The 11,399-nt window shown below is 35.0% G+C and overlaps 2 protein-coding genes across 3 annotated transcripts in view; both read left to right on the top strand.

Moving 5' to 3' along the window:
• Positions 1 to 3,101, top strand: part of LOAG_17175 — a 5,006-nt gene extending 1,905 nt beyond the window's left edge. The window contains exons 3-8 of one of the 2 annotated variants that reach the window (XM_020449835.1): positions 157 to 233; positions 399 to 422; positions 613 to 695; positions 1,030 to 1,154; positions 1,421 to 1,528; positions 2,660 to 3,101. In XM_020449835.1, coding sequence (XP_020306573.1) covers positions 157 to 233; positions 399 to 422; positions 613 to 695; positions 1,030 to 1,154; positions 1,421 to 1,528; positions 2,660 to 2,818 — 576 coding nt within the window. In that variant the 3' untranslated portion in view covers positions 2,819 to 3,101. The remainder of the gene's footprint in view (positions 1 to 156; positions 234 to 398; positions 423 to 612; positions 696 to 1,029; positions 1,155 to 1,420; positions 1,529 to 2,659) is intronic. The other variant, XM_020449836.1, reaches the window with a different exon arrangement.
• Positions 3,102 to 6,418: 3,317 nt separating this feature from the next.
• LOAG_08956 (carbonic anhydrase 3) lies at positions 6,419 to 10,270 on the top strand. Its single transcript, XM_003144486.2, has 7 exons — positions 6,419 to 6,590; positions 6,778 to 6,810; positions 6,988 to 7,137; positions 7,860 to 7,973; positions 8,229 to 8,399; positions 9,093 to 9,250; positions 9,856 to 10,270. Exons 1-7 carry the CDS (start codon positions 6,581 to 6,583, stop codon positions 9,964 to 9,966), a joined length of 747 nt encoding a protein of 248 aa, XP_003144534.1. The 5' UTR covers positions 6,419 to 6,580; the 3' UTR covers positions 9,967 to 10,270.
• The last annotated feature ends 1,129 nt before the right edge of the window (positions 10,271 to 11,399 follow it).

The following is an 11,399-nucleotide window of genomic DNA, read 5'->3' on the forward strand; positions in this document are numbered from 1 at the left end:
ATATATATATATCATATATCATTAACTGTTCTGGCATCCAATTGCGGTGATATTAAAAGCTGTTGCGCAAAAGAAGAATGAATTTTGGATGCATCCCGAATAGCTTTGTCTACCCGAGAAGTTTAGTTCTAAATTTAAATTTCAAAAACTTTTTAGAACCGTCCAGAAAGAACGCAGTATCGCCAGTTTCCTGGCATAATGGATAGGCGTGGATTTTGGGGCTCAAGAAACAGGTAATTTCTATGTCTATCTATCGACCTATATATATATGTATATATATGTACATATATATATATACATATATGTATGCATATATACGAACTTCAGAAAAATAAAGTCAAAATTTTCCGCTGCATCTGATGGTTTATTTTTGTTCCCCACCATTTTTTTTATTTCAGTGGATCATCTGGAATGAGGCAAGGGTAAGTGGACGATTGGTGACATTTCGGTATATATGATGTCACGTATTTGAGAGAGAGAGCCCCAAATGAGAATGGTTGCTTGTTTTTGTTTTTTGCTAGCAAGGCTGAAAGGGAGTCGTTTTGGCCAGGTTTATGGTTTCATATATGTATGTGCGCCGAATGTTGGTTAGAAAATAAATATTATTTACAGAATGGACTATCGTCGCACTCCGATGTATCCGCCACGACGCGGCATTGGAGGAGGCGACTTGGCCGATCAGCGTACACACTACGGTTGGTTTTATTTCTATGTAAACTCAGAAATTGTTCACTTATAGAAAATTTAGGTAATCATTAAGAATTACTTCTCTTCGTTAGCAGTTTTAGATTTTTTTTATATTTCTCGTAAAATCAGTGTTAAATCCAAGAATACATGTAATTCAAATAGTAGTAGAGATAAAAAATATTTTGGCAAAAATGTGGTTGGATAATTTGTATTTTTCCTGTCAATGATTTTCCATGGTCTTCTGAGATTCTGGATATTAAATGTGATTCCTTATCGTCTTTTACCAATATGTTTATTGTTCATTTAAAAAAACCTTTCGCAAGATTACTTATATTTTTGCAGGACGTAGTGGTCGGCAGTCTTATCAGCGAGGTACTGAGCAAAACAAATCAATAAACGATGAAGAAAAGCCGGTGATGAATCTGTTCGATCCATGTAAAGTCCCTACAGGACGCTCTTACTTTACGGTAATCTTTCCTACACAAAGGCTGTCAGAATTCTAAACGCACTGTGTATAATTTAGTGGTAAATATTGCTTAACTTGAAGGAGTCCATTCATATCTTTGGCATGAGGTTGTATAATCATCGGTTTTAATGTGTCATCAAATATCTGGTGAAATTATAAAAAGTACACTTGAAATAAATTGTTAGACAGCGCTTTTCCAAATTTAACCTTTTCTGATATCTCTTCACAGCTTCCTGCGGATTGATGCATTCATATCTGATTTTGCAGCATGATGATCGAGCTACAAAGTCAGTGCGCATCTCACGGTCAAGATATTCGACTTCTGGTGACAGTGGTTGGCAGTCGTTACCAGTTGGCTGGCGCAATGTTCGAAAGGTATTTCTAATAAATTTATCCCGATTTCCCGCCAGACTTTTCTGGTTCAACTCTTCTTCAAATATAATTTCATACTGTTCAAAATTCAAAATGATTTATGCTACAGGTTCATATTCCGTTCCCGAATCATATTCTGTTATTGTGAACCATACAACCGTTTTATTTCCGTTTGTAAGAAATATTTGTTATTAGTTCATATCTCTGGGAGATACTTTTCGTGTTGTGTTTTTACCATCCTCGCGGTTATAATCGATGATGCAGTCCAAGTTGTGAAATTTGTTACGCATTTTAAGAAGCGATAATTATTGATCGTAACTGCTCTGGTTTTTTAATTGTCGATTCTACTGGGAGTAGTTCCTGTCAAAAGAATGAAGTTTTCATTTTTTCCAGGACTGTTTCATTTTTACTTTTTTGTACAAATTACTTTATCTGAACCATACGGAAGTGATTGCCGTTAGAAAAAGGTATCTGATTATTCATGCTGTCTTGAGTTTTGATTTTAACTCTGCTTCATATTATGTTGCATATGCGAGAGATTGGAGCTGTTGGATATGAGCACTTTCACATAGACTTTATTAAACAAATTGAAAGATAGTTCTCTTCCATTAAGTGCAGTGGATTACGCTTCTCATAATAAAGTTATCGTGATTTGTCCCTGTTCTGGCGAGTTTTTTCACATTAGGTTTTATGATTTCGCTGAAAGACAGTAAGGATTTTCAGTATTGCCCACTGTTTTGTTAACATTTTATTGGAAATAATTTGCTTTCATCACTTCTGCAAAATTTGCAAAATCTCGATTACTGTGCATCATATATAATTAGTTGGCATAAAAACTGGAAATCTCTTCCGTCTGTATTTATTCCAATACTATTTCCGATTCAGTGTGATATTCATACAATGTGTAGCGATTTTTCAAACAAATTTTAGTATGTGGAATGATTTCATATTGGTATAGCGTCGTCAGATCTATTTGAAATGAAATAATTACTTGCTGGCATGTTATCATTGTCTTTGTTCAGTGCACCATAGGAAAAAAAAGTCTCAGCATTTGATAAAAACGAAGAGGTAATTTATGAATGGTTGTAGTCGTGACTAGATCGCCAACGTATTTTATAGTAATGATGAATTAAGGTGCGGAGAAGCGATGATGTCCTTCACGATGATAATCATGCCTCTTACCATAAAAAGCGCTCTGAAAAAAATCCAGCTGATGAAGTGTGGAAACATGATATGTTTGAATGCGAAGAAAGTGAAGGAGCTCAGGTTGCATATGTTCGGGATCAGTTATAGATTGCTTTGGTCAGTTATAGATTATTTTCGCTTGTTTGTCTGTGTTGTGCTCGTTATGTTTCAATTCTTTTGTTGAAGTTTATACTTCTGTTGCTAATGTTTATGCAACGATTATTGCATTTAATGCAATGTTGAGAAATGTTACTAAATTGAATTTGTCCTCAACACAGTGCAAAAAATGAGAACTGTAAAACAGCAGTTGAATAAGATCGATTTTACTAGTTTTAAATTCATATCAAGGAATATTTTCTATCACTGTTTCTTTGATAAAGTTTTTGAACGGTTCGTTGTTTCTTCAGTTTGAAAATAAATCCCCTTAAACTGAGATACCAGTGTCGGGTAACTTATGTGTCGGAATTGTATTTATTGAACGCCATGAGTGTCATAATATCATGACTATGTTATGCTGTTGTAGAATATCCTCCAAAAAACTAAATGGAAGTGTGAAATTGATATTTAAGAAGGTAAAGACCCTATTGGCTTATTTAGAAGATTGAAGCTGAAACTCGCTCTTGAATGTAGGAAAAAGTGGGGAAATAAAAAAAAATGAGGAAACATAGAATGAGAAAGTGGTAGGGATTTTCAAAAGATGCAAATTGACTAAAAGTCATTTCTTGTACGTCTGTGATACTAAGCAATTCTTCAGTAAGCACCTTGGAACTAAGCAGATCCCGTCTCCCTTCCACTCTTGATTCTGTTGATTGTCATCACCTAATCGACAGTATCCCTTATTTTAATTTAAGGTATTTCTGGGAATTTTGGTTTAAACGAAGCAAAAGAAATGCTGGAACTAAGAGTTTTGGTTGACCAATTGTCGTAAGCTGAGCAAACGTTTGGTTCTTTTAATAATTTTCTTGGGAAAGTTTCTATAATGCCTTTTTCCGAGATAAGCCATCAAATAAAAGACTATTTGTTAATGTTTGCTATGCATACACTTATACAGGACATTTTTTCGTCTCCATAAGACGTCTGTGTAAGACGCTTCCTCCATCATGTTTCTTTTTTTTTGCTGGTAGTACCTTTCCATAGAACGGGTGTCGATGTCGGGTACCGTATAATTTCAGGTATTAGTTTCCATAATGCTTAAGAATTGTATGTGTAATATTCGAAAGTAATTTTCAAATCCTTCATTAGCTTTTATCATTCACGTTTCACTAAACTGCCCGACAGTTCCGCGTCATCGATCTTCCAAAGCATATCCATTTGACTATTGTATCATATTTTTCGAAAAGTTATTTTAACAAATTGGTGATAATCCTACCTCAATAGAAATTTTCTTCTCATAAGTTCATAGAATTTCCTCTCATAAGCTCATACTTTTAATTTACGATAAAAATAGCATTGTTACAACAACGAAATGCAAATAATAAACATACAAATTGAGAAAGCTTTCTTCAATAAAAAGAAACCAAAAAAATTAAGTTTTCAGGGAAGAAGGAGAACCACCTTTTCGAAACTTCAACCTTCGTCATTTGTTGTTAACCTTTGATTTGACTCATCATTTTTGTTCATCTTATCAATCAGCTCCTACAAAATGATAAAATAAAAAGTTTAATAAACGCTCAGCAATTATCACGATCAATAATCGTAACAGTAGTGTCACAAGAGCCCCAATAAAAAATAATCAACAACTTTACCCATTTAACAATTCCATCCCCTCATGAACACATAAATATCACATGACACTAGCAACTTTTTTTGTCACAATTATCAAACATGAAAATACTTTCAAACTTATTGGCGCTTTTCACTTCCTTTATAATTTGTTACTGCCAATTCCTTCCATTCGCCTTTACCTGTCTTTCACGATATATTTGGACGTATTAGAAAACTTTACCCTTTACTGTAATTAATCGCAGGACTAATGAGAAGGAGCTTGCAATGAAAAGTATTCTATCACGAAATGCTAACTCTCTGTTCCAAAAGAAATGTCCCATCTACTTGATAATTTGATTAGAGATTCAAACTGAATGACAATGACTAGAGTTGTTCACTCTTTCTATCATCATTCATTTCGTTAATGATTCAAAATATTCTCTTCATTCCTAAGACCAATTGAACATGATAAGTTGTGAATAATAGAAGCAGAACCTCTGACTGACGCAGTGCAAATATGATGTTAGTGCGACCGCCGATTGGCTGCTCAAATCTGCTGGTCACATATTAGCGGAGTGAATTTCACGTGAGTACGTGACACCAGTGGGTCATACTTCATTCTTGAGCGCCAACAAGAATGACGTTGAGAAGATGCTCTCCACCTCTGTGTATCATCTATACGTCTCTTGTGTATGCATGCATACCTTCCACAACATCAAATGTATCTTGTTTCATTGCCCGCCGCCTGCTGCATTCCAATCGGCTTATCGCTTGCCACATTTCATTTCTTTGTTTATTTATGCAAATAATAAGTTGGGATGTGAATGGTTTGGAATTCGAGATGACGTGACGTGTGATATCGGACGCGTAACATGTTACAGCCGGTATAGATGTTATCGAAAGATAAGAGGAAATCAAAACGAAACACCAAAATGGGAATTAAAAGTGCATCACGAAAATGGTTGTCACCCTTTCAGGAGACACTGTCTATACTGTGTGTATAAGGTAGGATGATGGTAGGGAAGCTGGTCATTTCTGCTGTTCATTACTTTAGTATCCCGAGAAGGATGCTAATCCTTTAACCATTTACTTCAGCTCTTCTGTCGATTAAACTGCTGCTGGTATGAAATGCAGAAATCCTGGAATATGTACTCGAATATCTTCGTCTACTAGATGAATGCAAAGAAAGCATTAAGAAACAACCAACAAAATCATTTCTTAATCAACGATCAGATCAAAGAACTGGTGCCCTGTAGGACTTGAATCTAATTTTGAATTTGTGTAAAGATTAACCGGTAACCATCCCCATTTAATGACATTGATAGCAATTAGGGTTGATAGGCTCATCTCGGTCAACTTTCATATGGCGATGATCGGCAAAGATCGTTATTAATATAGGGACATTGTCCCCAAAATTGTCACTAACTTATTGGCGTATTCTCAGCATGATTAATTTCTTCGAAAGAATCATTTTTCCCTTTAATTCTGAATGAGCGGCATGTGTGATAACAACCGAAATATTATTGCTTTCAGTTGGCAGTGCACTTCTCCTTCCTCTCGTATGTTTAGCTGTTGCCTGAATGGAAGGGACTGAATGGAATTCGGAGAGGGCATGCCATTCTATCCCATCTCACCCTATCTTCTAAGCTAGGCCTAATCCTAGGCTCTCACACTCCAACCTAATATCTCTTCATTTCATATTTAGATGGTTGCTTTCATCCAAAACTTCTTCCATCAAACTCTTTTTTGCATGCCAAATAGTTGTTTTCATTCGAAACATTACTTTTTATTCCCTACTAAACAACCATTCATCATTCCCTGTTTGCAACTTTCATTGAATACTTTCCACTTCTGTTGTTTCGTTTCACCAATTCTGAATTATCTCATGTTTATCATCTATTTCATATTCAAATGGTTTTTATTTAAAACTTTTCCCAGCAAACAATTCATATTCATATTATGTCCAATTTATAGAATTTGTAGATTCCATACCTTTTCATCTCTTCTTGTCAATATTTACAACAGAAGTTGCAGTTAAACGTTTATAGCAAAACTGTTATGTTTGTTTGTTGTCGCTGAAATTCATGGAATTTCAGTGTAAATTTACAGCGTGTGCAGAAAGGGAGGCGCTGATTTGTGTCACATTTTGTCATTGCAAGTCTCTTCATGTGTCCGAGTAAGCTTTTCTGTAAATTCATCCCTGTGAATTGTTTGTGTCCTATAATGAATTCAAAACGATTTAGATTTTGGTGGGAATGATTTTATCGATGTAATTTGTAGTACAATTACCGATCCTTTGTTAAGAATTCTGATTTAGTTCTGGATTTCTCATTCATTGCTCATAAAACATTAATTAATTTCAGTGAATTGGGATTATAACGAGGAAGGTGAATGCGGTGAGTTTTTTGCAAGTTCTTGATGAATTCCTCTACAATTTTTTTCCGGTTACTTCCACAAAGTTTTGACGAAAATAAAACATTCGATCAAGAGAAATTTTCACAAGATTAAAAGATTTATCCATATACTATCGAATTCTGGAACAATCATACGTTTTATCTTTTCAATTATTCCAGGCCCAAAATACTGGCCAAATGCTGATGGACATAATCAGTCACCGATAAATTTGGATTTGTGTTTGATGAAATATAGTACCGTAGAACCGCTTAAGTTTCTCAATTATGATGTGAAATTGACAGGTGAAATTGTCAACAATGGGCATTCCGGTAAATTTCTTTCCCAGTACTGCTAACCAAAAACTGATCTTCGTTTTCCTGTTTTGAATCGAAGATAGTGCGAACGGGCAAATTGACTGGTATTAATGCTCTTAAACGGTATTTGATTGCGACAACTATTTCATGACAGTTAAGGTGTTCAGCACAAAATTTGCTGTGTTCTCTTTGTTTTGCTTGCGTATTGTGCTCATGAAAACGGTAGGTATTATATATCGAAACAGTGGGGTCGTTATACTTGGAATTTCAAAACAGTCAAGACTGTCATATGGAATACTAGGCAGTTTAGAATGAACGAATTAAACAAAAAGATTTGAAGGACAATGTCGTGGATTGTTGTGAGCGGGGAATGTAATACGAATCTATTTGATTGATATACAAACTTGTCTTTATTAAGAGACTCACCGAACTGTATGGACCTGATCTCTGATGATTGAATGCGTCGCTCTTTACCTCAATTTCATAATTAAGTGTATAAACTAGGCACAGTTAAAACTATCAATGTAATTCTATCACAAACAATGAAATAGTTCCACAGTACCCAGGTAGTATCTTTTAAGTGATGTTGTTGTGCAGGTGAAGGGAATTTTCTAAAATCTGATCATCTCGCAAGGATTTCTTTCAAATATTTAACAAGTTCCAGATATCTTTTTACAATAAATGTTTAGTTTTATCGAAAAAAAACAAAATTCTTTTTCTATGTTTTCGAATTTTAGTGCAAGTGAAGCCCCATCTTAGAAGTAGCGCGCCAGAAATTCGAGGTGGCGGTTTTGATCAGGCTTATCGTTTGGTACAATATCATTTTCATTGGGGACTACACGATAATGAAGGTAGGCGCGATAGTTTTACTCAGAGTGCTTCATTGTTCATATCGAACCAATTAACTGGTATAGGTGGGAGAAGTTTATTAAGTAAGATTCACTTAAGTTGTAGATTGCATTCTTTTGACGGTACTGCAGCAGTGTCGTGGTTTTCAAAAGGGACAACTCGTAAACTGTATGTGAACAGTGATCGAATCCGTTCATGTCTTTTTTTCGTTACGCTGTCACAGCGTGGATAAATAAATAAATGAATATTTTCTTCAGGTTCCGAACACACTTTAGCTGGCTTGCATTATCCGGCAGAGCTACATCTTGTACATGAAGGTCTTACAGATCCCAACAAATTAGCCGTTATTGGTGTTTTCTTTGTGCTTGGTGATGATGACAAGGCTTTGTATCAAGAATGCACACTCCTTAATAAAATAATCGATCCAGGTTTGCTGTTGAGTATTACTGATAACTGCGTAGTAGCTATTTTGTTAGTTTTGGAAGCATGTTATAAGGATCATGAGGATGCTGCACAGTTTCAAATTTCTGGTCATAATTTAGAATAACGTTCGACAAATATTTCCTTGTATTGTAAAGGCTTTTTGAGATTCTCACTGTTGTATTTCAACTTTTAGTAAATGATAGTGTTTCCTTGATTTACTATGGCTTTTTTAAACACCTTCACTTTTTACCTTTCTTTTAGGGGGTTTCTTGGCCTAATCTCTAGATCTTTAAAAAAACTGCTAATATTTTCGAATTCTCTCATATGGTCGAAGAAACCTTACTACAGGTGCTTTGTGAATATGCAGCAAAATTAAGATCCAAAAATTCGAACTTCATTCGAGTCCTTTCGTGTTTATGACCATATTCATGCTTATAATCATACTTAGAGTTTGAATCGTTCAACTTATTCAATAAGTTCAATTTTTTAGAACTGGGTTGCTCATATTATTGCTTTCCTTCTGACCATTTTGTTAAGCTTACTAAAACATATTATTCTTCTCAAAGGTTGAAACACAAGCAACTCTTTAAGGATAAATAATTCTGCTGGAAATATTGCTGAAAATGACTAAAAATTCCGATCGATTCCTCGAAAATTTTTATTACATTTATTGAGAAAATTTTGACTCTTGTTTTCAGCACAAAGTCAACCAATACAAGAAATCCTTTTGGATGATAAATTGCCAAAAAATAGGAAATCATTTTGGCGATATACGGGATCTTTGACCACGCCACCATGCTCTGAGATTGTTACATGGACAATTTTCACTGAACCTATTGTCATCACCAAATTTCAGGTGTTTTTTTGCGTCATTTGCCTTTGTCAACTTTTGCGTTTTTGTCAAACTTTTGCCGTTTTTTGTCGTCGTAATGTCGAAAATGCACCATTATGAAGTTTGAGTTGCAATTATCCTCAAAGAGAGGCAGGATTTTAGTTTCGTATTCCTGACTGGGCCTCCAATTCGTTGTACGAAATAATTAATCTAAAAAAAGTATGAAGCATGTTAATTTTGTTTTGATTTCTTGGTGCAGATCGTGCTTTTGTTACATTCTCTTTTATCATATTCCCGTGTTTTTGTCACAGTCCCTCTCCATCTCTGTGCTCTTTGAAGTGATCGAGAAGTTTGTCTTCGTATCCAAGTCTTCATAAATGTATTAATTTGAGAATTAGAAAGATCACAAGAATTTATTTCTCAGTCGAGGTGTCAGAAATTATAATTGCTCAAGACAAGTTTTTCGTATATTATATGAATAAGTATTGATATGCGGACAGTGTTGCTTTCCCTCACTAGTTATGGTTGCGTTTTAATTGATTCACATTTTTAAATATTTCCTTGGAAAACTTCACATTCCTCCAATTTGTAGTAGTTTCAAGAGACACTGTAATCCTTCTGTTTTCCAGCTTGCACTCTTCCGAAGTTTGCACGATAGAACAGGAAACGTGATGAAAAAGAATTTTCGTCCGGTACAAAAGCTCTACGATCGCGAGATACAGCTTGTAGTAACTGTTTGATTTCTTTCAATTAATTTGTAATAAATTTATGCGCATTCCGGTTGATGTGTGCTATTACTGCTTGCGAAAAATGTGGGATATAAAGAAGGACCATTGTACTTTGTGCTAAAAGATGCAATGTCATCTACTATTTTGCTATATATGCTCGCTCCGAGTAAAAACCACCTCGTATTCATTTTATATAATTAACTAATGTTTACTTACAGAGCTGTTTAGTGTAGTAAAACAGCGATCTTGCTGATTTGCAAAATCTTTTACTTTAAAATACGAAAATTGCTGTAAATTCAGTATATAGGAAATTTGGAATAAAATTGTGAATTTCTGTTGATCAGAGAACATCATTGCACTCCCAGTATTACTTATGCATCAGATGAAAAGCATGTGAATCTTGCAAAATTGTTTCATCTCGAATTAACGTTATAAATGTTAACAGTTGTGGAATACGACAGAAGCGGCGTAAAAATCTTTGCAAGGTATAAGAAATTGCATGATGTTCACTTTTTGAGGGTTAAATATCGAATGTTTGTGCGAAAAAGTTCCAGAGAAATGGATTTGCATATTTTCTGGGTTTCTAGAACGTAATTTATTTTTTCTACGGAATCTTGGCTCTTTAATTTCTGGAAGTAAAGGCATCGAAACCAAATCAATCCAATTGAATTGAGAATTGATTAACTATGGAAAATGCAATCAACTTAGAAATTTTTGAAGCAATAGGATCAATGTTATATTTCTCAAATATGAGTGGAAATAATGTATCTTTCGGGAATGACTTTTTTAATTTGTGATACTTGAAAACTGTATGATATTAGTGCGCGGGGGGTGGAGGGCAGTGCTCCGTACATTTCATAGGACTTCGCTATATTTTCCCCATGTCTGCTTCGAGTGTAAGTTTCTGAATGCTTCTACAATCCAAACCGGTGGTGTGAAAGTGAGGGAGGTTGCGGGTCAAATGCCAACACATTAGGTCCTTAAAAAAAGTCAGTGGCATCCAGTAAAATTACTGACATTTAAATTGTCCACAAGGGATGCGCGTTTGAAAATGCATGATTTTGATTTGATTATAGGTAGATTTAAACACGTTTTTGTTAACTAAAATAGGGAGCATAACAATTAGGCCATCTTTGTCAATGGAATAAAGTGATGTAGTAAGCCGCGCTTCAAGATTTGATGAATTCTTAAAAGCATCCTTCCTATTGCTTTTGGGAGTATTCTCCCTGCAAAATCAGTTGCCCAATTCCTTCAAACTTCTGAAACACTGTTGCCAGGCATCTGACCAAGCGTTGTCTTGGAGAATCGGATTCTTCTTATTGATTGGTATTGATTATACTTTTGAATGCATTTCACCAATATATTGAGCATACCTTTCGAATAAAATTATTCTCGCCCGCATTTGCAGATTTAATGACAGCTAGCCATGAAACAATGGCTGTGTC

The sequence above is a fragment of the Loa loa genome (assembly GCF_000183805.2).
Source record: "Loa loa unplaced genomic scaffold supercont3.47, whole genome shotgun sequence".
Taxonomy (NCBI): Eukaryota; Metazoa; Nematoda; class Chromadorea; order Rhabditida; family Onchocercidae; genus Loa; species Loa loa.

Bases quoted from the DNA above. Each gene is read 5' to 3' on its own strand.
- LOAG_08956 (XM_003144486.2), top strand. The intron at 7,974-8,228 runs GTAGGCGCGATA...TATTTTCTTCAG, and splicing joins GGGACTACACGATAATGAAG to GTTCCGAACACACTTTAGCT. The intron at 9,251-9,855 runs GTGTTTTTTTGC...TCTGTTTTCCAG, and splicing joins TTGTCATCACCAAATTTCAG to CTTGCACTCTTCCGAAGTTT.